Below are 27145 nucleotides of genomic sequence, written 5' to 3'. Positions count from 1 at the left end.
TAGAGTCTTATAAAGTTTTAAAAAGTTTTGAACGACTCTATGAAAATCAATCAAAGTTTATTAAAATATATCATTTTAAAAGTTTTTAAAACTCTACAAAAGTCATAATTGAATATACCCCCTTAGTACAGATAGTTGGAGATGGTCTTAGTGCGATTGCGTGGGACATTGGTCTCGCATCTGCCGCCGGCACCCCAATACACTTGGTTGAGGCATATAAAAAAGTGCAAAAGGAAAAATCAATGAATGAGATGAATGAGATTAAAGGTGAATCACATCATGTAGTTATGCCTGATGATGATGATCTCCTCGAAGCTGAGCTCGAAGACTTTGGAGACAATGAGGGGTGTTTGGTTGAAGGAAAGAATTAAGAAGAAAAATAATTGTAATTCGGTGGAAAAAGAATAAGGTAGGAATAATGTAGAAATTTAAATTACATTGTTTGGTAGGCAGGAATAGAATTATTGGGGATGAGAAGGAAAATGTGATATAAAGACTAAAATACACTTATACAATAATAATAGCAATAAAAATCAAGGATAGTAATGTCATTTGATCTAACTTTCCTTTCTCAAATTCATTGTATTGCAATCCAACCAAACACTGTAATTCAGGCTTTCATTGAATTACAATTCAATTACAACCAAATTATATTCAACCAAACGCCCGTGAGTGATCGTTTTTATCTATTTTTAGACTTTTAAATTTCATAAAATTACTGCTATGTTTTCTTTTATTTGCTCCATTGGATATTACTATTATTATTTACAAGAGTTTTACACTATACTTTATAGTTTTGTTTAGTGAGTATTGGTATATTGTGTCTCCTATGTTGCGTTAAATTTCAAAATTTAATGACCATTTACTTTAAATTACGGCATAAGAAATTGGATAATCCTAGGTAAAATATGATGAGTCGGATTTTAATAACCTTGATTGGACATTATATACATGTCAAACAAAAGTTAAAGAAATCCCAAAATTACATATTTTTGTTGTGACATCTAATTTAATATACTATTGATTAGAATCTAAATCTGACTCACTACATATCATAGCTATTTCCCTATACATCAGTACGTGGTTCAAAATCAAACATTTTTCCATTTGCGTTTTATAATTAGTATCACCATCATAGCGTACCTCTAGGGACTCTTTAATAAAACTAGGTATACATTTTGTTATAAATAGTAAGGTACGCTAACTTCATACTTTATGAGAATCGGTTCACGGCATTAGGAGGAGATATGTGCCCAAATGAATTCAGAGAAATTTCGTGGAATGGAAAGATCTTCATTATTTAAACCTACGTACTAGTTAGATTGAACTAGAAGTTCAAAAGATAATCAATTTGCAATTTTAGCAAATAATCTGCCAAATATACCTTTTGATCATATTGATCATAAAAGGGTGACTAAGCCCCATACACCTTCCCAACATAGACCAAATATATCTATCGATACTCCTTGGCGTCAAGTGTAGGAAATCTATCCGTGTAGAATATAAGAATCATAAAACTAAATTTAGTAAAGAAACTTTGTCACTCTTGAAATTTTTTAAAGAATTATGTCCTGGAGACATTCGTCCAAATGACAAAAAAACCTTAGTAAATTTATAGTTGCACCAAACAAACATAATACTAGGGATGCAGAACGACCAGATCTAAATATATTTAGAAAATGACAACAATCTGGTTGATTTAGAAATTGCCATGAATTTTATGAATATGAAAGAAAATTATGATAAAAACTAGTTTTTTACGCGCATTGCGCGATTGGGATAATGCCCAATGTTTTTCTTTAGTAAGTACTTTAAAGTATATCAAGGCAATATTATATTGAAATTGTTCATGCATAGATAATTGAATGTTGAATTTGTGTATTTAAATAGGTAATTTTAAGTTTACAAATGCAAGATAATATAGTCAAGATTGATTATAATTGTCAATAAAATAATTGTATAGGTATTTTGAAACCAAATACGGGACATAAGGGAGAGCAAATAAAAATTAGGGCATAAAATATTAAATATCTACTACTATTGAAGAGATAACCGCTGATTGCCAAACAAGGACATTGCGAAATAGTTTCCCATTTCAATTTGTTGTGTGATTTGAATACTCTTTTTGTAAATAAATCTCCTAAGTAGTTAATATGATTGACTTAATTATATATTTTTTCATTTTTTTTTTTATTTTTCATTTTTTAAAAATATTATTATTATTATTATTATTATTATTATTATTATTATTATTATTATTATTATTATTATTATTATTATTATTATTATTATTAAATATATGTATACCCTTGATATAATTTTTTTCAAATATCTGTTTATCAACCATTGATATAATTCGCTACTCAAATTCGCTAACTGTTGATTGTCAAACAAGGACATTGCGAGACACTTCTCACTTCAATTTGTTGTGTGATTTGAATACTCTCTTTGTCAACAAATTTCCCAAATAGTTAATATAATTGCCTTTATTAATTATATTTTTTAAATTTTGTCATGGTATTAATAAAATACTTGGTAAATAAATATATAGCATTATTTTGTATTATAACCTGATATTTAATTAAAAAAATAGTGCACAAAAAAGACAATAGACAATGTAGTGAATATAATCAATTGATGAATTTGAATGTAAAGAATTTTTACATTGGACAAATATAAAGACAATATAACTAATAAAAGTATTTCTCTTAATTAATTTATTGATAAGGAATAATTTTTTTTAAATAAAGACATTGTAGGGACAATGTAGCGAATATAATCAATTGTTGAATTTGAATGTAAAGAATTTTTATATTGGAGAAAAATAAAGACAATAGAATTAATGAAATTATTTCTCTTATTTAATTTATTGATAATGAATAATTTTTTTGAATAAAGACATTGTAGACACATAATTCAAAATTAAAGAAATGCATATGTATTATTTTTTGTTGTAGCTACTAAATTATTATTTTTAATTTAGTAAGAGTAAAATAGAGTACTAATTATGACAATTTTGATTGGGATGAGATTCGAACTTAAGACCTTTTTTATTGAAATCAATGAGTAAGTTAACGGTGAACTAACAGAAACTAACGAAGAAAATAATATTTAATGGATAATCATATAATTAAGGATAAATTAGTAAATCTTAAGAAAAAATTAAAATCTGATCAAATCTGAGCCATTCATTTGATTAAAAAATTTGACCGCCATTTTTTCTACCTATTATAGGCCTAACTCTCTTGGGCTCTTATTAGTATAGTAGATATTATAGTTGTCGACAACACAATTGCTTATATAATTGCTCATTTTATAATCTAAATCCATAGCAAGACACTAGAAGTGTCATGACTATTTAACATATAAAGAGCAACTAAGGCATTAGCTCAACTCGCTAAAATAAATCTCTATCTTTATTACACACACATATAATACATTAAAGCAAAATAATTGTCACAAAATTTTTTCCTCCAAATGTGAAAACATTTATTGTATTCATATTAATTTATAAATAGATTCATGTAATTCATGTAATTTAACATGTTGAGTAAAAGAAGAATATAATATTATTTATTATTATTATTATTATTATTATTATTATTATTATTATTATTATTATAGTAATAATAATTCACACACAAAACGAATTTTTTACATACAGAAATACGGAACCATGCATCCTATTAGCCTTGACGAATTATTATTACTATAATTACTATTTACTATAATTTACTATAATAATAATAATAATAACAATATAATACTATAATACTATACTATAATAACGAATTAGCTAATTTATAAATAAATTCATGTAATTTAACATGTTGAGTAAAAGAAGAATATAATATTGGTTATTATTATTATTATTATTATTATTATTATTATTATTATTATTATTATTATTATTATTATAGTAGCAATAATTCGTTATTATAGTATAGTATTTTAATTAAATTAAATTATTTAAATTATATCATCATATATATTTAGTATTACAAATTATCATCCTTAATTAAATTAAATCATCCTTAATTAAATTATTTAAATTAAATCAGCCTATATATTTAGTATTATAAATAATCATCCTTAATTAAATTAGATCATTCTTAATTAAATTAAATCATTCTCAGTTAAATCATTTAAATTAAATCAGCCTATATATTTAGTATTAACAAATAATCATCCTTAATTAAATTAAATCATCCTTAATTAACTAGGACTATGTGATCTAACGGTACCCGGGTTGGATTTCCATTTGAAAGGTTATGAGTTTGAGCCTCAGTGGAGGTGTTATTGGTTTTTTGTGTTTCAGTTGGGAAACGCAGAATACTATAATTACTATGCACGTGGTTTTTTGTGTTTCAGCTGGGAAACGCAGAATACTATAATTACTATGTACGTGTAACATGGGAATTATTATTCATATGTTACTATGCACGGAAATCATGCAATGCAATAGCTATTAGTCTTTAATTCCAAATTATTCATTTGCACGAATTCATAGTTATAAATACCTCATTGGTCATGCTTTTCATTCATTTGCAATCCTCTTCCTATACTTTTCATACGCTAAACTTTTCAATACGGCTCTCACCTTCAATCTACTTAACCAAATCACCGCTACCTCCACGAATTGGGCAATACAAGTTCGTCTAATCCGAATGTACGAGTCAACATTCAACAATAACACCTACAATTCTCATACTTTGGAGTGTGTGTTTCATCATTCATGATTCTGAGGTATTCGTCACTTTTAGTGTGTGTGTATATATATATATATATATATATATATATATATATATATATATATATATATATATATATAGATTATTTCATAATATATTCAATCCCAATATATATTTTTCTTAATTTTAGTTTTATAATTCACATGCTAATATCTTTGTTATATAACACATATTCATATATTTCTTATTCTATTATAATATAGATTTCCATCAAATTTTTACTTTTTGCTAATTTAAGGTACGCGTATACATGCAACAATAAAAAAGGCTCAAGTTGATGAATTTTTTTTAAAAAAAATCTTTTTTGAGGGTCATTTGTACTGCATTAAGAACTTTATCATTGCAACAAATGACATGAGATACAAAACTACGCACCACAAATACAAGATCATGTTCATACATTCTACAAAAGTCTTTCAGTATAACAACAACGACTTTCCATACATGTCATACATGTTGAAAGCTTTCGATCAACTTGGTCCTTCCCAAATTAATGCTTCATAACTATTCAGTAATACTTATTTACGGTCCTCATTTCGTTTACCATTTCAATTGTGTGTGTGTGTGTGTGTATATATATATATATATATATATATATATATATATATATATATATATATATATATATATATATATATATATATATATATAGTAGTTATTGTTATGATGATAAATCTCTATAAATTTGGTTGGTTCTGTTGTCTCGATTGAATCTCCACGTACAACCATAATTAATGAACGGGAAATCAAGTTCATCCACTTTGTTCTTCAGGATCATGAGTAAGTCATGTTATATTAATCAACTTTACACTTAATCATGGATTATATGTGTTTCCTAATGTGTGTACGCCTTATAACAATCTTTTTTTTTTTCCTCTTTTCAGAGAGAGACGTTTACCTTACACATTTTGGGAGCAATATGTTGATCAACTATTACAACATGTCAACTATGACAACCCTAATCCAGTTGTTTTACTCATTCAGTTTTATTGTGCAAAAATGTACAACAGTAAGTTACTATTCTGTATTCACTTTTTTCTACTATTTTTGGCATATTCCGTGTTTCGTAGTGTTCATATTTTACACTCATTATTATATTGCTTTAGATGAGGTTTCAATATCTAACACATGGAATGCTATCAAGATTGTGGTAGATGCAAAATGTCAACAGATTAGTGATTTTCAAAAGCGGTAATAAATTAAATATAACTATTTCTAAATATATATTTGTATCTATTATTATGCCAAAAAATTTGTAATATCATTTGATATTTGAAACTTTGAATATTTTTTTCATAAGGTTGGGAGTTCACTCGACCCCAAAACTATCTTTGAGTACACCATCAAGAATTTCGTCAGCTACACTAGAAGATGAAATTAATGGGGATACACTCAAGACCTGTACCATTGAGCAGTTGTATATTTTTTCAGAGGTATTTTTATATTGATATTGTTGTATTGCAGGTTTGAAAGCCTTTAGCTCGCGAAGAACGAAGAATAATAAGAACAGTAAGAAGACAATGAAGAACAAAGAAAAGGATTCTTATTTCATTGAAGTTCTCTGTACAGCATTACATAATATATATATAACAACTATTCTAGAATCATACCATAAATATCAAGTTGTTACAAATCAAATCATTAATGCTAGAATAATGTCCATAATTAGATTTTACAACACTCCCCCTTGGACATTATTTGCCATAATCATGCCTCATTAAAAACTCGCTAGAAAAATCCGGTGGGAAAAATCTAGTCGAGAAAAGAGTACATGATATATGGATAATCATGTGTTGCATTAGTTGCCTCATTAAAAACCTTACACTAATAAAAACCCAGTGGGAAAAAAAAACTTAGATAAGGGAAAAAGAGTACAACTATAACCTTCTGGGTTTAATCTTCAGGATTCGCAAGAGTTGTTGGTCTTCTAGACTGATAATTTATGTGCACCGAGATGTTGTTGCTCCCCCTGAAGACAACAACCTTTCTAACCTACGCATACCGATTTTGTAAACATATTTCTCAAAGGTAGAAGTAGGTAAGGACTTAGTAAATAAATCTGCTAGATTTTCGCTTGATTGTACCTTTTGAACTTGTATGTCACCACTTTGGTGCAATATGTTTAGTGAGATTACCTTTAACGTATCCGTTACTCATTTGTGCAACACATGCTGCATTGTCCTCATAAAGGACAGTGGGGGTCTTTCTAATACTCATTATTCCACACGAGTCTTGAATATTATGTATTAGTGACCTCAACCATACAGATTCTTTTGAGGCCTCGTATAAAGCAATGATTTCAGAGTGGTTAGATGAGGTAGCTACTAGTGTCTGTTTAACTGATTTCCATGAGATAGCAGTACCTCCAGATAGGAATACAAATCCAGTCTGAGATCTAGCATTATGCAGATCAGATATAAAACCAGCATCCGCATATCCCACTAATGTGTCTCTTTTAAATAGAAGCCCAAGATCCTTTGTACCTTGTAAATATCTGAGGATATGTTTTATGCCATTCCAATGCCTTCTGGTTGGAGCAGCACTAAAACGAGCTAGCATGTTTACTGAAAAAGCAATATCAAGTCTAGTGTTGTTGGCAAGATATAAAAGTGCTCCAATGGCACTTAAGTAGGGACTTCTGGTCCTAGAATATTCTCATTATCCTCTTTAGGTCTGTACGGGTCCTTATCAACTTCAAGTGATCGGACTACCATTGGAGTACTAAGTGGATGTGACTTATCCATGTAGAATCTCTCCAATAATTTGTTTGTGTATTTGGATTGGTGTATGAATATTCCTTCAGGGAAGTGCTCGATCTGCAGGCCAAGACAAAACTTGGTTTTTCCCAAATCTTTCATTTCGAATTCCTCCTTTAAACATAAGAATGCCCTCTTGACATCTTTGCATGTCCCTATAATGTTTATATCATCTACATAAATGGATATAATACAAAATCCATCAGATGATTTCTTAGTGAAGATGCAAGGACTGCTATCGTTATTCTTATATCCTTGTTTTAAGAGGAATTCACTCAATCTATAAAACCACATTCTTCCTGATTGTTTTAAGCCATATAATGACTTTTGTAATTTTACGCTGAACATATTTTGATTTGTTTTTCCTTTACATAAAGGATTTTGGAGGCCCTCGGGTATTTTCATATATATGTCAGCATCTAATGACCCATATAAATATGCGGTCACGGCATCCAATAACTGCATTTCTAAATTCATTTTTACTGCAAGCGATATTAGATAACGGAACGATGTGCCATCTAAGACAGAAGAGTAAGTTTGTTCAAAATCTATTCCGGGTCTCTGTGAGAACCCTTGAGCTACCAGTCTCGCTTTGTATCTGACCACCTCATTTTGTTCATTCCTCTTTCGTACAAATACCCATTTGGATCCTACTGGGATCACACCTTTAGGGGTAAGTACATGAGGACTAAACACTTTTCTTTTATTTAGCGAGTTGAGCTCAGCCTCAATTGCTTCTTTCCATTTCAACCAATCGGAGCGCTTCCGGCACTCCACTATAGTTTTTGGTTCTGGATCCAGATTATTGAAAGAAATGTGAAGAGCAATTGTAGAGGCGAATTGGTCGTCGACGACTGTTACATTTCTATTAAGATTTTCTCCTGTTTCGAAAAAGTTTATGGCAGATTCTATATTTACTTCAACCAAGTCTTTCTCATTTGCTATCATATCTTGGTGAAGGTGTTCCGTATTCTCAGTGTTAGATTTATTTGTAGCACGTGCATTTACATTGGGTATTTCGTCTTCAGGACGATTTTGGAGTAACTGTGATTATTTATTATTTTTATTTTTCTGCGGATTTACATCTTTTGCACCAACTGGTCTTCCACGCTTCTGGCGTTGGATAGTGTCGGTGTTAGTATTTGGTCCTTTGGGGACAATTATTCTTGATGGAGCATTTTCTACAGGAATATAGGACCTAGTTACTCCTTTATAATCAGTAAACGCATCTGGCAGATTATTTGCTAGTTTTTGCAAATTTATTATTTTCTGAACTTCAAGTTCAGTTTGATTAATACGTGGGTCAAGGTATTGAAGATCTTTTTCATCCCATGAAATTTCCTGGCACTTTTACGAAGCTGGGCTTTTCTCTCCCCCTAATGTTGGGAAATGATCTTCATCAAACATGCAGTCAACAAACCGTGCAGTAAATTGATCTGCTGTCATGGGCTCGAGGTATTTAATGATAGATGGAGATTCATACCCAATGTAAATACCTAACCTACGATGTGGGCCCATCGAAGTACGATGTAGAGGTGGTATAGGTACCTAAACCGCACAACCAAAGACACGCAAATGAGAAATGTCTGGCTCATTACCACGTACAAATTGTATAGGGAAGTAATCATGATATGCAGTTGGCCGGATTTGTATCAATTCAGCAGCATGCAATACTGCGTGTCCCCAACAAATGACTGGTAGACTGGACAGTTGCAGTAATGGTCTAGCTATTAGCTTAATTCTTTTGATAAGGATTCAGCTAAACCATTCTGGGTGTGGACATATGGTACAGGATGTTCCACTTTAATCCCCATGGCCATACAATAATCGTCAAAAGCTGACGAGGTGAATTCACCAGCATTATCCATTTGTATGTTCTTAATAGGATAATCGGGGAATTGGGCATTCAACCTAATGATTTGGCTCATGAATTTTGCGAATGCCATATTTCGAGTAGACAGCAAGCACACATGGGTTCATCGGGTGGAGGCATCAATAAGAACCATGAAATATCGAAATGGCCGGATGAAGGATGAATTGGTCCACAAATATCACCATGTAACCTCTGCAGGAAGACATGTGACTCAAAACCAATCTTAGGACGTGAGGACCGAACAACAAGTTTTCCCTTTGCACAGGGAACACAAGTGTAGTCTTTTGTAGAAAGAATGTTTGTCCTAAGAAGGTTATGTCCAGTCGAATTAGAAAGTATCCGGCTTATCATTGTTTACCTAGGGTGACCTAAGCAGTCATGCCATAGACCGAAAGAATGTGTATCTTTAAATTTCACCGGGGCCTGATATAAGAATAATACAGGCCTGAAAAAAAGGAAGGAAGTTCTTCAATTTCCTTTTTCTGGTTATTGACCGTTTTGGTCAAGACAAGGAATTCTGTATTGTTTTTTGTTTTAGTTTCTATGTGAAACCCATTTGACCGAATATCCTTGAAACTAAGTAAAGTTCTTTTTGATTGAGGATATAGGAGGGCGGTTTCAATTATTAACTTCGTTCCGTTAGGAAGAATAAGTGAAGCTCTTCCAGAGCCCACAATAGGAATGTTATCATTTGCTATTGTTGAGAGTTTGCCTTCGTGTTCTTTGAGTGTTTGGAAAAATCTTCTGTCTGTCAAAACAGTGTGCGTGGTTGCACTATCGACCAAGCATAAAGCCGAAACATCCCCCATATCTCTATAGAGAAACGAGTAATTAGGAAAAGGAGGGATGGATATTTTATTCATCATAAGGTTTATTTAAAGAACATAGAATATTCGTTCAAAATGCACACAGGCACTGAAAAATATGAAAGAAACTGTCGAGGGCAAACCACGATTATTACATAAAACAAGGATTGGGGAAAAGAAAAAAAAATCATTCTTGATCTCTAAAATCTTCAAGCTCATACTTCATGAGGTCATCATCGTCAGCATTAGCAAGTGTGTTTGCTTATGGTAATGCAACATGGTGGGACTCATCTTTAGGTTGTGTTTTGTCCCTCTTCATCATTTGCTGATATGCCTCTACCAAATGCTTCGGGGTGCGACATGTACGAGACTAGTGTCCTGTGCACCCACATCTATAGCAGGCTTGTTGCTGCCCGGAATGATTGTTGGATGAGCTTGGTTGTCCTTGATGTTTCGGCTGCCTTTGCTTGTTGCGGGAGTTTTGATTCTTGTTGCCTCCATTTCTTCCTCCACGACTCGGACCCCTTCCACGACCTCTTCCTCGTCCTTTATCTCGCCCCCCCTCCCAGTGTTGCTCGACTGGGCAACATTGTGTGCTTCAGGCACTGGTGCAGAGCCAACAGGGCGTGCATTATGGTTTCGCATTAACAACTGGTTATGCTTCTCAACTACTAGGAGGGCAGAGATCAGCTCAGCATGCTGGGTATAGTTTTTAGCCCTGTACTGCTGCTGGAGTACAAGGTTACTAGCATGAAAGGTGGACAAAGTCTTTTCAATCAAGTCTTTGTCAGAAACTTCTTGCTTACAGAGTTTGAGCTGTGACACAATTTTATGTAATACCGAATTATATTCGGTGATAGACTTATAGTCTTGGAACCTCAAATTCAGCCAGTCATATTGTGCCTAGGGGAGGACAAGTGATATTTGTTTATCAAAGCGGTCCTTGAGGGATTTCCATAAAATGTAGGGGTCCTTTTCTGTAAGATATTCATTCTTAAGACCATGATTAAGATGGCGACGGAGGAAGATTAGTGTTTTGGCCTTCTGGGCCGCATTACTTGTTAATTAGCAATAATAGTATCTTGTAGCTCAGTTGATGTGAGATAGATCTCAACATCCAGAGCCCAAGTCAAATAGTTGCTCCCGTCTAAGGCCAATTCGGTAAATTCACGCTTGGTTAGGGCAGCCATAATCTACAAAGATTATTAGGAATATTTTATTATTCCAAAACAGCTAACAATATAATTGAGAGATATTGATCAGGAAATATGGGTCCAAAACATAGCATAACATAGGCTCATGTAGAGAATATCAAATCATTGGCCCAAAAAAAAAATTCATAAGGAATCAAAGAATGTTGGCCCAGATTACTGAGCAATTAAAAAATGGCCTGTTATGATAGAGGAGAAAAAAATGTAAAGGGAGACGAAGAGAAAAATTGCAGCAACGCCGATCATCGCAGACCGTCCCAGCGCCGCCGCTTGCGACCAACGTCGGCGCCATCGCAGATTTTTGCCGGCCAGCATCAATCGTTGCCGACTCCATCTTCGGTCTCACGAGATCGAGACAGAAGCAGATCGGAAGAAATCCACGGCGATTCAGGTATGAAGTTCAAAACATATATCTTTATTTCAATTTTAATTTTGATTGACAGAATATGGATTTTGATATATAGATCTGGGATGCTTAACGCATATATATGGCTTATATAATATGAAAAATACATAAGCATACAGGCATGTACAAATTTCTGGAAAAGCATATATACACCCTTTTTAAAAAAAAAATTCGAGAAATTTGTTTATCAAAAAAAAATCTGTTAAGAAAAATTTGTTCAAAAAAATAATGAAGGTTCTGAATCTATTCTCTTATTCAGCAAATCCATTCTCATATTATCGATTTTGTTCAAAAAAGTTAAGCATATTTGATAAAAAAAAAAAATTATGAGAGCCAGATCGACAAATTTACCTTAACAAAGGTTTAATCGGAAAAGAAAACAGTGAAAAAATATTCTCGAAATAACTTATTTACACAATTTTTTTAGTATATACTTAGTGCAATACAACACGTTATCAGCAAGCTCAACCCCGGTGAACGGTAATCCTATAAACTTTTTATGTCTTGCTATTTTATGGATGCTTCAAAATCATATGTATTTATGTTTTATGTATTTGTGATTTTATGATAACTTGATCATATGATTATATATATTTTTTAGTATATACTTCTGCATCCGTAAATATCTATTAACTCTGCATTTTTATGCCTTATCTATATACTTGCTATAGTATATTTTAATGTTGTGCCTTTCTATGCGTTATGATAGTATATGCACCTCTCTTTTTTTAATAAAATTTCAGAATATCTCAAAAATCATGCTGATAACGTGTTGTATTGCAGGTTTGAAATCCTTTAGCTCGCGAAAAACGAAGAATAATAAGAACAGTAAGAAGACAATGAAGAACAGAGAAAAGGATTCTTATTTCATTGAAGTTCTCTGTACAGCATTACATAATATATATATAACAGCTATTCTAGAATCATACCATAAATATCAAGCTGTTACAAATCAAATCATTAATGCTAGAATAATGTCCATAATTAGATTTTACAACAGATATAACTGTGATTTATTAATTATTAATTTATTAATGTTAACAGACATATAATAATTAATAATTTCTCAATTCCTTTATATACACTAATATAATTGTTAATTAATAGGTGGTAAGTTATTAGGTGTTGGCTACAATTTTAGCCATTCAGACAATAAGCGATTGGTGGTACCTCTTATGCAAGAGATGTCCAAGAAAACTAGAACATGAATCCAACTGTTTCTACTGTGACAAATGTGATAACTCATATTCAGATGAAAATTTTAGGTATAAACTTTAATACGCGTTGTCGATTCCACTGGAAATGCACCATTTCTATTGTGGTATCGGGAATGTAATGAATTGATTGGGAAGTCAGCTAAAGATTTAAAGACTTCGAGACAAAAGGTAACAAGAAGTGTTCTGTACAAATGTACATAATTATGAAACAAATTACTTATATATAATGTATAAAATTGATACGTTTATTATTTTACTTCCATTTATCATGAAGGGTAATGCAAATGAACTTCCCCCTGAGATGCAAATGATTGTGGATAAGGAAGTCCTATTTAAAGTGCTAGTGAAAGCTTACCAGCGGAATAATTATCGTGGCCCTTTTTACAGTAATGAAACTCAACTGTGATGCAACACTTATCTCAAAGGTCCGCGAGTCTTTGATGCGAGTGAATCAGGTTATTTATAACATTTAATTATTTACATATTTGAAACTCCAATTTCACTTTTTTTATTTAAAAAAAAAATACACATTGAGAATTTTAATTGTAATTAATTACACAGGAATCGGATATTTGTTCAAAATTACACAACAGGTAAAACAACCACATAGAGGTAATATTCCCGATGATTAATTTAGTAATCACTATATTTATGTTTATTTGTTTAATTTGAATCATATTTAATTTGTGTTTGTTAATATTATTTTCAAGGATTTGTCTTCTGGAGATGAGGTCACTACACCCATAAAGGAAAAATCCAAGGATGACGGTGAAATTGATGCTGATGAAGTTGAACCACTCAAGCGTTCAGTGAAACGTTCTTTGAATGATCAGTATTCTACTAATGTTGTGGGAAAGAAGATGAAGGCGATTGTGAAAGAAGAGAAGCTTTGATCACAAATAGTATAACCAATGCATCCTACTTCTTTAATTTCATTGTAATTTCATTTTCAGTATTGCTTACATTTTGTTTTCAAACAGACTTTTGAATATGCTACTATGTGTCAGCTATAAATTCTTCATATTTGTGGAACAGTTGCAAGGTACTAAAGCTCACAAAGAACTTGCGTCTGAATACTGTCATAGGCACAGTAGAACAACAAGAGTCAAAACAGTTTGGAGATTGGATAGCTTCTATTGGTGATGGGAAAATTGGTGGACCTAATGATGGTTATGCAGAAGTTGAAATACCCAATCATATGTTACTATCGTCAGATGGTGACCATATTGAAACCATTGTTAGAAGTACATTTCCTATGTTTGCCAATGGTAATTCTGATGCAAGTTATCTTCAAGGGCTTGCTATACTAGCACCTACATTCAATGTAGTGAACTCAGTGAATGAATATATGAGTGAGTTGCATACGGCTGAAAGTAGAACATATTTTAGTTGTGACACAGTGTGCAAAGCCGATGCAGACGCTGGAATACTGGGTGATGTACACACACCGAAATTTTTGAACGTCATTAGAGCTTCAGGTGTACCAAATCATTCATTAACTTTAAATATCGGCTCACCAGTCATGTTGTTAAGAAATGTTGATCATTCAGTTGGATTGTGTAATGGTACACAGTTGGTAATCTCCAAGTTAGCAGACCGTGTAATTGAAGCTGAGTTAATGGATGGTGGTAACAAAGGAACAAAAGTGTTGATCCCCAAAATGTCAATGTCACCATCTGATACCAGGTTGCCATTCAAGCTTCACGGGGTGTTTGGTTGGAAGGAAGGAATTAGGGGGGAAAAAAGTATTGTAATTCAATGGGAAAAGAATAAGGTAGGAATAAAGTAAGAATTCAAATTACAGTGTTTGGTATGTAGGTGGGAATAAAGTAGGAATTCAAATTACAGTGTTTGGTATGCAGGAATAAGGCATGGAATTGAAAGGGAATAAGTGATACAATGACTGAAATGCCCTTATGTATTAATAATAATAATAATAATAATAATAATAATAATAATAATAATAATAATAATAATAATAATAATAATAATAATAATAATAATAATAATAATAATTGGCCATAGGAATACTCCATAAAATACACAACCTACTTAAACAAGTTAAACACCAAATGTAACACAATGATAGGCTTCTCAAAAGTGAAATTCAAAACATCTTCAAATAGTAATTTTACAATATAACAAGTTTAATAAAATGTTAAGCTTATTAAAAGCTTACATCCAAAATATTACAATAACATACATTTAATAAAATGTTAAGCTTATTAAAAGCTTACATTAAAAAAACATTACAAATATTACAACACGACACGCATGAGTCAATGTGTAGCAAGAAAAGCTCTCACCCATCCCAATCTTCGATCTGGTGGAAGGCTAAAAAACACAAGCATCTAATTTTGATGGTCAGGAAGTTTAATCAAGCCATCAAATATTCTTTATTTGATAATCCATCAAGTTGAATTAACTCTTCGTCTAACTATTGCACTTTTTCTTGAAGAGTTAATTGAGTTCCAATGCTCTTAGTTAGTTTATCACCAACTATCAACAATGTTTCATTCAACATCATTGCAGTACTGTGAAAGGATTGTGAAGTAATTGGTTCATCTCTATCACTATTCTTCCTCTTTCTTCTTGCACCACTAGACAATGATTCTGAATTTGCTTTACTTCGTGCCCTATTACCTGATGAAGATTGAGATTGGTTATAAAGTAAATTAAAGTTTTCAGATAATTAGAATAAAGTATATTCATATAAGTATAATGATATTACCTGATGAAGAGTGAGCTTGGGTAAATATGATATTACTATTTGGCATATCTTCATCACCAACATCTTCATCTTCACTAGCTAGATTGATCCCACCAATACCTTCCTCATTAGTCATTTCTTCAATAATATCTTCTCCAGTTTGTGCATCCCTCCCTGTTGCACGATCTTTTGCATAGATAGAACTATATTCATGATAGAAAGGAAAACTTTTCCTTCTGAATTGAGCAGCTTCTCTATGTGTCTAAATAAATGAAGTTTTCATATAAGTATAAAGTAAATTAAAGTTTTCACATAATTAGAATGAAATATAAATACTTACACTTATATAAGAATCCCATACATACTCTTCAGTCGTGACCATCTTTCTTTCTTCATCACATCCAAAGCCACTGTTATTACTAGTGAAAAGATCATGTACTATGCTCCAATCTTTTTTCAATGTCCTTGACTCAATATGAGGTTTAGCTTTTATGTCCGAAGTTGGTATTTTAGCTTTTAGCATCCTCTCCAACTCATTCAAATACCCACCTTTGAATCCAGTATCAGCATTCTTTGTTCCTAAATTATGAAGGTCAACCATACAACAAACTAAGGCAACATCTTCTTTATTGGTCCACCTCCTTGACTTGTTTTTTGAACTGCCTGTGTCACTAGGGGCCATAATTCTTTATGGTAACAAAAAGTTAATAAAGACATTAAAATAGCAGGAGAGTTTATCTATAACAAACATGAAAGTTATTAAATTCATTCATTATATCTTAGCAAAGAGTTCACAGTAACAAATAAAATCATGAATTACATCAAAGAAAAGAGTTCACAATACCAAATCAAACAATGTTTTACTACAAATATTAGAAGTCATAATAAAACATAATGTTTCCTAATGTTGCCTTGATTCTTGCCATTCATTGAACATTTCTGTTGTTAATTCCATTGGCCAATTCATCCAAGCATCCGAGGGCTCAATCGTATGTATTATATTGTCATCATCTTCACCAGGTTCATCATTTACTCCAACATACTCATCATTCTCCAATGGATCAACAGTCATAAATTGCCTAATAAAGTCATGAAGTAAACAACATGCTATAATAATGCGGTTATGTGTCCGTATAGGATAATACGATGGACTTCTAAGAATAGCCCATCTCATTTTTAAAATATTCTTCGGGACTTGTTGTTTGATAACCTTGACGTCATTCATTCAAGTGATACCGTTGACCCCTAAAAGGTGCTAGAAAGCCTTCAGAATTTGCATAACCCGCATCAACTAGATAATAACAACCTATATTTAAAAAAAAGACTAATAAGTGACTTAATCATTAGACAATAGCTTATTCATATCTTAATTCTAAACAATACTTACCATGGGGTACTTTCAATGGATGTGCCCCAGTAATTGCATCACGAAGAACTCGACTATTGGATACAGATCCTTCCCAATCAAAAAGAACATACACAAATTGCATGTCAGGAGTGCACACACCTAAGACATTTGTTGCAATATCTCCTTTACGGGTTCGATATCTAGGCTTATCAGCATTTTGTACATAAACCTTGATAAACGTTCCATCTAGTGCACCCAAACAATTCTATAATCCAAATAGAGAACACTTAATTAAAAAAAACACACCTAAATATATACAAAATTTAGTTACATAAAGTTGTAAATACCTTAAACCACTTCCACCGATTGTCCGATGAGTTACTTGGGATATGCTCGGGTTTTGCAAACAAGTGACCTTGTAAATGCATAGTGCATTTAAAACTTTATGAAAACTTCGGCTAATGCTCTCACCTGATCTTCTAAAATTTTGTCTAATGACTCGGTTTTTAACATGGTGAGCAAGAATATGCAAATATATTGCTACTTGTTCATCATCAAGCATGTTTTTTGTTGGTTTAAGTCCTCCTATACTTTCTAGCATTCCACATAGTTTGAAAAAGGCTTCTCTATTCATCCTAAGTAGTGAAATTCATGCCTCATCATTGTCATATACAATTCGTCTCACATAAACTCGTTTGCCATAAAAATCAAGAGAATAACGCCTACTAATTCTTGGTCGGGATGCCGTTGATGCCATCAAAAGTAAAAAAGTAGTAATGGTAGTATACATCTGCAAGAATACAGTCAAAGCAGCCACAATTTGTTTTCTTCTTTCATCCATTGCTATTCTTGTTATCTATAAACAATAAAGTCAACAAAATGCTCGCTTTAAAACACACAAAACAAAAGCATACATAGCATTTTGATCCTAGAATCATAGTTTTTGGAGAGGTTGAGCAGTAAAGTAAATTTCTGCTAGTAAACACTCAAAACTTAAAACAGGACAGAAAGGTTGATTGCAATAGATTGTGTTCAACTAGTTGTTGGTGGAAATAATAAAGCAGACACATACATTTACATCATCAACCAAATGTTGAACTTGCAATTGTATACATAATCAAATTATTAAAAATATACATAGAAATAAAAAATCCAAAGAAATTAGCAGTGCAAAACACATCAAAAACCCCCTTGCATCATGGCAACTTAATAAGTATCATTTTGGTGTTTTAGAAAATGCACAGAAAGCAGATACCATAGATGGGTTAGGAAGAGAAGCAGCAAAGGGCTGTCACAACTCTCTCTTTGTATGTACACATCACATAAACACAATTTTGTGATCATATTGTGAACCCATCAAATCAAGGTTATAAAATAAAATACAAAGTTAACCTGTGACTGTTAAACCCTTACGCATGTTCATATAATATTAGCTCAGAAAATACAAACCCCAAAAATACAAGAAGATTTACTCAATTAAAGCCTAAAAAATCCAAAACAGTTAACAATACGTTTGCAATTAGCAAGAAATATAGCAGAATGAACACAACAACAAAAAAATAAAATGAAAAATTAAGAAAAATGACCAAACCCTAGATCCAAAATTCAAATCAAGAACATACAAAATAATCAAGTTAAACAAGAGATTGAGAAAGGATAGAGCATTTTACCTGGAAAACTAGGAAAAAGAAGCTTTGCCTTTGGTCCCCTCCCCACAATCGCTGGTCTTCTCCTCTGGTTCTGATTCTGCGACTTCTCAAACAAAGAAACGGAGACGAGAGAGTGGATGAGAAGCCCACGTATGACAGATAATAAGACAAGAGAGTGGATGACACAATACCTATTTTTCTCCCATCAAAACGAATTCTAATTCATTGGGGGGGGGGGGGTCTGAATTGAAATTCAGCATTTTGAGGGAATTGCAATTCCCTCCAACCAAACGGCGTAATTGGACCTTCCTAAGAATTGCAATCCAATTACACCCAAACTACATCCAACCAAACACCCCCTCAACGAAGACAGTCCCATTGATGTTATCATATGAAATGACTATTAACAAAAGTCAAGGTCAAACATTGTTACATGCAGGATTGTTACTTAAAAAACCAGTTTTTGTGCATGGTCAGTTGTACGTGGCTGTTTCTCGAGTTAACAACCCAAGTGGTCTTAAAATATTCTTTTCCAAGAACTCAAGTTCCTCTATTACATTAACAACCAACGTGGTATGCCACGAAGTTTTCAATAATTTGTAATTTTGTCACTCTTATTTTTCTATATTGTATGTTAAAGTAATTTCTTTATTGTTTCTATTTTCCATTTTATATTTCTGTTCCAACTTTTTATATATTGCATCATCTCTTAAATTTTTCACACAATTACACATTAAGATGAACAATATTCATCCCGTGCATCGCACGGGTATCATACTAGTTCTCTTTATAACGTGTACACCATTCAATGTTAACTTTGTTGGTTAAAAATGGGCGCTTGTACGTAAGAGGAATTAGGATAATGAGGTGGTGTGATTAAGCGAGTTTTGTAGCCAAGGGTTCATGCAGAGGTCCATAATTGATTTTAGTAAAATATGTTCTTCCACAATAAATGACATTAAGTTCCTCTACTTAATATCATTTGCAGTAAATAACAAATTTAGATATGTAGTTAATATTTATTTCGAAAAGTCCCTGAAGGATTTAAGGTTCTCAAAATGAGAAAAATCGCAATGTGTATGATGTTAAATTATGAAGGTTTTATGTGTATTTGAATAGTCTAACTGAGTGTTTTTCTCCTGAAGAAGGGATATGCAAATAATATGTGTCATTATGTGTTCATTAAGGAATTTCTAATGGTGTTATTTATTTGCTTATTTATTACCTCAGTCTATGCATAAATATTATTGAATCACATACAGATATATGCATAACAATTATTGAATCACATATAGAACTTGATGATATTAGCTCATGCCTAAAGACAGAGTTTGAAATGAATGAGTTAGGAAGACCAAGTATCATCTCAACCTGAAGTTCGAGTATTTCCTTGAAAGAGTTTTATATACCAGTTAGCATATCTTGAAAAACGTCTTGAAGATGTTTTATATGGATAAATATTATGTTCTTATTACACTAATGGTTGTCTATAATCTCTTGAAGTAGACAATGAATCGTTTAAACTCGATGAGGATAATGTGGATAACTTAAGACCAAATGTCTATTACTTCATTGTCGTTGGAGCACTACATTAGGACCAAAAGTTCCATAATTACATCAGGCCTGATATTGTATTCGCGATGAAATTGCTAGCAACATTTAGCGCTCATTCTACAATGAAATATTGGAATAATGTTTAACACATCCTCCAGTATTTTCGAGTTACAAAGAATTTGACATTTATGCGAGAAACCAAGATATGGTTCTGATGGACTACTCGAGTACTGGCTATTTTTTATTGATCCTCATAATGCCAAGTCCAAACTGGTTATGCTATGAATTACGCCCAATGTTCTAAATGAGGACAATAAAGCTTATATTGCACAAATGATAAACGGGTATGTTTATGAATATTTGACGAAGCATATATATATAGTGTCAAAATCAACCCACGTGAGCTTTAATTTAGAAGAGTTACAATACTTTTATAGAATTCTCACTAGAAGATTGCACCAAATTTGTAACATCCCGTGTTACAATCTTCAAGCCCGAATTAATTATGTAATTAATCCTGCTAAGAACAGTTAAAAAAGATTTAATTTAGTTAGAATCTCCTTAATTAATTAATGTGGTCCACAATGGACCGTGGACCCTAGTCTATATTAAAGACCTTAAACCTGTTAGGAATAAAGAGAGTAGACCTTTTACTAGTCAGATTCTAATTAGGAATCCTAAACCTATATATCTGTTAGGAATAAAGAAAGAGGGCCCATTATTAATCAGATTCTAATTAGGATTCTTAAATCTCTTACCTAGTTAGATTCGTATTAGGGATCCTAACCTATATAAAGGGGGGATTAGAAGGAATTAGAACCATATCACCCATGTCTCCCTCTCCCCACACGAAAACCCCTCCAAGCCAAGGATTTCCCCATCACCAAGCTTAGGGAGGATCGATTGAGGAAAGATCTTAGGAAGTTGTAAGGAGTTTTAATTAAAACTACCAGGTAACCCATGTCTTACAAAACTTATTTTCATTGCTATTTTTTATTGATTGGCTCCGTTGGTTGATTGAACGTGTGATTTTGTATGTATATCTCGTTAGAACTTGTCTTTAGGTTTATACGATGAATTCTTGTTATTCTTGATGTTCTTGATGGCCCTGTGTGGTTATTGATATGATCTTGTATTTAGTTATGTCTAGAGCTTGTCCTTAGTGTTTATACCGTGAATCTCGTGTTGTGATATTCTTGGTGCTATTGGGTGGGTTTATGCATGTTCGGGTGTTGAGTTTAGCCTAGGACTTGTCATTAAGGCTTTGCATATAGATTTCTTGATGTTCTTGAGGCTCCGGATGCTCCTGAACCTTTATGCGGTTGATGTTGAGTCTTGGCATGTTTAGGAATCGTGTTAGAATGTAATTGGAATAATTCTTGGTTCAATCTTCGTTAATCGAATCCGTGTTGTTGTTGATTCGTGTTAAAATGTGTTTGGACATGGTTTTGGGTTCCAAGAACGAACCCCGAACCGGAATTTTACCTTCATACCAGTTGGGGGGTAGGTGGGGGGACGAGTCCCCACCACCAACCCGCTGCCCGGCGTGCCTAGTTCCAGCGGGCAGTGGTCCGCCCGCCGGGCAACCGCTGGAACCACGGCTGCCCACCGGCAGGTGGTCCACCACCCACCGCCCACCCGCTAGAAAAGGGTGGTATGACGGGATATTTTCCCCCGTTTGATGTTTCCCCGTGATCCGTTGTACCCCGTTTGATGGTTATGAGTCCCGTATGATGTTTTGAGTACCGTTCTAGGAATTTATGTGTAGTACGTGTCGTTGCTACCATGCCTTGATTATTATTGTTGATTGAATGTTGATTGATTGAATGATGATGAGTGTGGTGATCATTGCGCAGTGATCGGTGTGACTGATGAGAATGAGATTGTGATTGGTGGAAATGAATTGTTGATGGAAAGCACAACGAGTGCTCGGTTATCGTGCTAAAGGCACGGATCACCCCTTAGACTTGATGGCTAAAGGCTTGGGTCAGGGTATAAGCGTCGCGGTGTCATGTCAGAGCTATACGCGCTGACCCCTTGGTAGTGATGCTAGAGGCATGGACCATGCGAATGACACTTCGGTGCTACCATGTTGGTGGACTTTTTTGGTGGTTACGGAGTGGGGCATGTAGTTGCTCCGGATGAATAAGGGAGGCGATATAAGGGTGGCCTGGAGGTACAGGTTGGAACTGATAAGGATGGAGAGGAGTAAAGGTTGGAACTTGGTATAAGGATGGGAGATGGATTGTGTGCTTTGATGATTACTTGCTAATTGATTGTCTTTGAATCCCATTGTTGCCTCTATTTGTTATTTATGAGCTTACTTGTCTATTATGCCTTGTCTTGTGTTTTTAGGATGCATGCTAGTCTTTGTAATTGTTCTATAGTGTCAAGTCTGTTGTTGTGACTTGAGTCTTGATCCTGGTTTAAAGCTAGAGTTGATTAGGTTATATATGTATTCCAGTTTCAAAATGATTGTCTTATATCTACCTATATTGTACTTAATGCGTGGGAGTGGGTTACCAGCATTATTCGCTGACGGCTATTACACCGTATGTTTTTCAGGTGCTGACTTGTAGCTTCGGAGCGCGTTAGATGGACTCATGAATTTAGCTTAGTATTAGTTAGATGGCATGTGAGCCTTGAATTGTATTGTGGATATTAATTATAGTTTATGCCTTGTTTAGTTAGTCTAGCCTGTCCATATAGGTCCGCAAACCTAGATGTGGCATAGCACCTCGATACTTATGTTGTTAGTTCTGCTTTGTTTGGATGATTAATGATAAATTTGTCATTATTTCATAGGCTTAAAATGTTTTAAAAATTAGGGGTGTTACAGTTGGTATCAGAGCCTAAGTTCGACCCTATGACAATGCCTTTAGGATAAGACTTTAGGACATTAAAGCTTGAACTATAGGTACTTACAAAGTTAAGAGTTGGACTTTAAGAATCTAGGTTGCATCTAGGATAGTACTCTAAGTTTGAGACTTTAAGATGTTAAGGTTTAACTCTAGGTATCTAAGTACTTATGACTTAAGAATCATAGGACGCGCGGTGAGGTTGTGAGTTTATTTATCGCCTTCAATTAAGCTTCAGGTACTTGTTGCTTGTTCAGCTTTAGTTCTTTTAGTTAAGACACTAGGTAAGGGTGCAGTAGATAAATTTACCTCCGTAACCGGGTGACGTGCACCTACCCGGTAAGTTGCCCCGTTCTGACTTTCGCCAAAGCCTCGATGAAAACCGTGACTAAGAGACGGAAGACTTGAATGTCTGTTAAAAGCGAAGCAGTTAAGATGTGGTGTTAGCATTTGGACATGAGGATGACTCGAAGAAGATGGACTGCGTTACTCACAACCTGGAGTCAGCTACCACAACCCCCGATTCGAGCAAGTGGCGTGCATCTCCTGGTAAGTTACGTTATCTAGGTGAGTACAGGTTACAACTACGACAAAAAGGAAAGAGAACTAGGATGCCTATTGATGAAAGGAAGTGAAATATCAGTGGAACGACGCTATGGGTTAATCCTTGATGTAAGGTAACTGTATCGCGATGCCTTGTGAGCGCTTTGCCTCAGTTTAAAATGCCATTCGCCCTTGAACCCCAACCTCTTGGTATTCCTATTTGTTGAAACTCCTACATCGAATTCTTGATTATTTTTGAAAGCAATTGACACCCGTTATGCTTTTACCTACCCTTTGTTGTACCTAACTTGAATCCTTGGGAGCCTTAAATTGTTATGAGCTTGGAATCATTGCCATTGCTCTAATCTCTACATCTCTCTCTTTTGGAAACCCTATTAAAACCCTATGAGCGGTATAAACCCCTTGCCGTGACAGATGGCTTGGAAGTTGGTGTTAATTAGTTGATATTAAGATTGTTGTTAAGAAGGACTCAGCGTGTTACGCGGAGGCGACGGATGCGTGGGAAGTACCGCGCACTAAGCTTCACTGCAATGAAGATCTTACTTGGGAATGAGGACCTTGATGGTTTTAAGACACCGTAAGAAGTACATGCGGCCCACAGAATCGCCAACGTCGAGAGCGGTTAACCAGATGCAATTCAGGAAAGAGAAAGGCAACACTAAGCATTTGGTCGCTAAAGTATTAAATGCGATCGGACGACAAGCCAGACTTCAAGAAAGACAAAGAGGGCTTGTCGTTAACCAGACAAGGAAAAGACAAAAGTTGGATTACAGCCAGCTACCTTATGAAGATTTCAAGATTGTCAACTATAAACGAGACCTGACCTATTGGACAAGTAGTAAGGACCTGCGTGAATCCTTGGAGTAAAGAACCATGGATCGTCTCAAGGTGTTAAACGTATTAGACCCGCGTCTCGTTTTCAAAAGGTATTATCGATATCGGCAGTGGTCCGCACGCCGGGCACCCGCTGGAACCACGGCTGCCCACCGGCGGGTGGTCCACCACCCACCGCCCACCCACTGGAAAAGGGTGGTGTGGCGGGATGTTTTCCCCCGTTTGATGTTTCCCCGTGATCCGTTGTACCCCGTTTCATGTTTATGAGTCTCGTATGATGTTTTGAGTACCGTTCTAGGAATATATGTGCAGTACGTGTCGTTGCTACCATGCCTTGATTATTATTGTTGATTGAATGTTGATTGATTGAATGATGATGAGTGTGGTGATCATTGCGCAATGATCGGTGTGACTGATGGGAATGAGATTGTGATTGGTGGAAATGAATTGTTGACGGAAAGCACAACGAGTGCTCGGTTATCGTGCTGAAGGCACGGACCACCCCTTAGACTTGCTAGCTAAAGGCTTGGGTCAGGTTATAAGCGTCGCGGTGTCATGTCAGAGCTATACGCGCTGACCCCTTGGTAGTCGTGTTAGAGGCACGGACCATGCGAATGACACTTCGGTGCTACCATGTTGGTGGACTTGTTGGTGGTTACGGAGTGGGGTATGTAGTTACTCCGGAGGAATAAGGGGGGCGATATAAGGGTGGCCTGGAGGTACAGGTTAGAACTGATATAAGGATGGAGAGGAGTAAAGGTTGGAACTTGGTATAAGGATGGGAGATGGATTGTGTGCTTTGATGATTACTTGCTAATTGATTGTCTTTGAATCCCATTGTTGCCTCTATTTGTTATTTATGAGCTTACTTGTCTATTATGTCTTGTCTTGTGTTTTTAGGATGCATGCTAGTCTTTGTAATTGTTCTATAGTGTCAAGTCTGTTGTTGTGTCTTGAGTCTTGATCTTGGTTTAAAAGCTAGAGTTGCTTAGGTTATATATGTCTTCCAGTCTCAAAATGGTTTTCTTATATCTACCTATATTTTACTCAACATGTGGGAGTAGGTTACCCGCATTATTCGCTGACGGTTGTTACACCGTATGTTTTTCAGGTACTGACTTGTAGCTTCGGAACGCGTTAGATGGACTCATGGATTTTGCTTAGTATTAGTTAGATGGTCTGTGAGCCTCGAATTGTATTGTGGATATTAATTATAGTTTATGCCTTGTTTAGTTAGTCTAGCCTGTGCATCTAGGTTCTCAAACCTAGATGTAGCATAGCACCTCGATACTTATGTTGTTAGTTCCGCTTTGTTTGGATGATTAATGGTAGATTTGCCTTTAGTTCATATGCTTAAAATGTTTTAAAATTAGGGGTGTTACAAAATTTATCTCCTACAGTTATTTCTTTTGAAAAGCTTTATTAGGTCAATTGTGTAGGATTTGAAGATTATTATCTTCAGTGGGAGTGACATTTACATGAATTAATCCTGAAGATTGGGTCTTGAAGACCAAGAGTTGTATTCTTTTTCCTTATTGAATTTTATATATATATAATTTCTTAATTAATGTTTTTTTTTATTTTTAACAAAGTAGCTAGTGCAACACACGAATACACATATATTATGTACTCTTTTCCTCACTAGGCTTTTTTTCACTAGGTTTTCCTAGTGAGATTTTTAATGAGGCATGAGTATGATATGGTAATTTCTAAGAGAGAGTGTTGTAAATAATTAGATGTGGACATTACTAGATAATACCTCTTCATCTTTATTAGCCTTATTACTAGTTATCATACGTGTATTGTGCGAATAATCCAATGTCCAATGTGTATTTTTAAATTAGTATTTCAGAATTTATCAAAGTATCATTCGTTATCTTGGTGTATATGACATGTGGTAGAAATGTTAGATTTACTGCTGCAATAACAATTTAGAGGGAAGCAACATCACTGGATAGTACCATAAGCATAGTTTTTGCAACACAAAATCCTATTAATTGGCGTGAACCATGCTTCCGCTTGTTGCCGCCACTTCCGCCAGAAATGAATTGTGGAATTTGTTTATTTAAATCGATAATTTAAAGTATATAAATGCAATATAATATATGAGAGATTGAGTATAAATGTCACTAAAATAAATATTGGCAACTTTGTAATAACGTTAGTCTAAATATTTAGTCTAAATGCGATAGTCTAAATAAATACTACTTTCGGTTTAAATTTCTCTAATTCTACTTAATTCTCTTTTTGGTAGCATTGTCATTATGTTCATCTTCGATACATGTCCTCTTTTTATTATTAGTGTGTCATATATGCAATTGGGTTACTGGTGGTAGCTTAGAAGGATTCATCATGCAATGAGATTATGGTGTAGGAAGGTTTAAATTTGTTTTGCTGTGTATATGACTAGAATCTTAGTTGTACTATGAACTCTTTATCTTACAAACACATGTTGATATTTGGTAGTGATAGTTTTTCCCCTACATGTTGTTGTGAAATGTGTGTCGTAGGTTATCATGTGAAAGTATTGAACAAAATATTAATATTTATTATATTTGTATAAAATACTTGGTATATATATATATATATATATATATATATATATATA

The 27145-nt window shown here is 34.0% G+C and overlaps 2 protein-coding genes across 2 annotated transcripts; one reads left to right on the top strand and one right to left on the bottom strand.

The window, feature by feature from the left end:
- The first annotated feature begins 13409 nt into the window (after positions 1 to 13409).
- Positions 13410 to 14911, top strand: LOC109184097. The gene is made up of 4 exons (XM_019334139.1): positions 13410 to 13475; positions 13731 to 13852; positions 14056 to 14735; positions 14883 to 14911. Exons 1-4 carry the CDS (start codon positions 13410 to 13412, stop codon positions 14909 to 14911), a joined length of 897 nt encoding a protein of 298 aa, XP_019189684.1.
- A 387-nt stretch (positions 14912 to 15298) lies between these two features.
- LOC109184077 lies at positions 15299 to 24996 on the bottom strand. The gene is made up of 4 exons (XM_019334111.1): positions 24993 to 24996; positions 17182 to 17186; positions 15752 to 15984; positions 15299 to 15663 (listed from the first exon to the last, which is right to left on the bottom strand). Exons 3-4 carry the CDS (start codon positions 15864 to 15866, stop codon positions 15458 to 15460), a joined length of 321 nt encoding a protein of 106 aa, XP_019189656.1. The 5' UTR covers positions 15867 to 15984; positions 17182 to 17186; positions 24993 to 24996; the 3' UTR covers positions 15299 to 15457.
- Between the last annotated feature and the right edge of the window lie 2149 nt (positions 24997 to 27145).

This window comes from Ipomoea nil, unplaced genomic scaffold (assembly GCF_001879475.1).
Source record: "Ipomoea nil cultivar Tokyo-kokei standard unplaced genomic scaffold, Asagao_1.1 scaffold1250, whole genome shotgun sequence".
Lineage (NCBI taxonomy): Eukaryota > Viridiplantae > Streptophyta > Magnoliopsida > Solanales > Convolvulaceae > Ipomoea > Ipomoea nil.
This window is presented reverse-complemented; position numbering and strand designations above follow the sequence as displayed.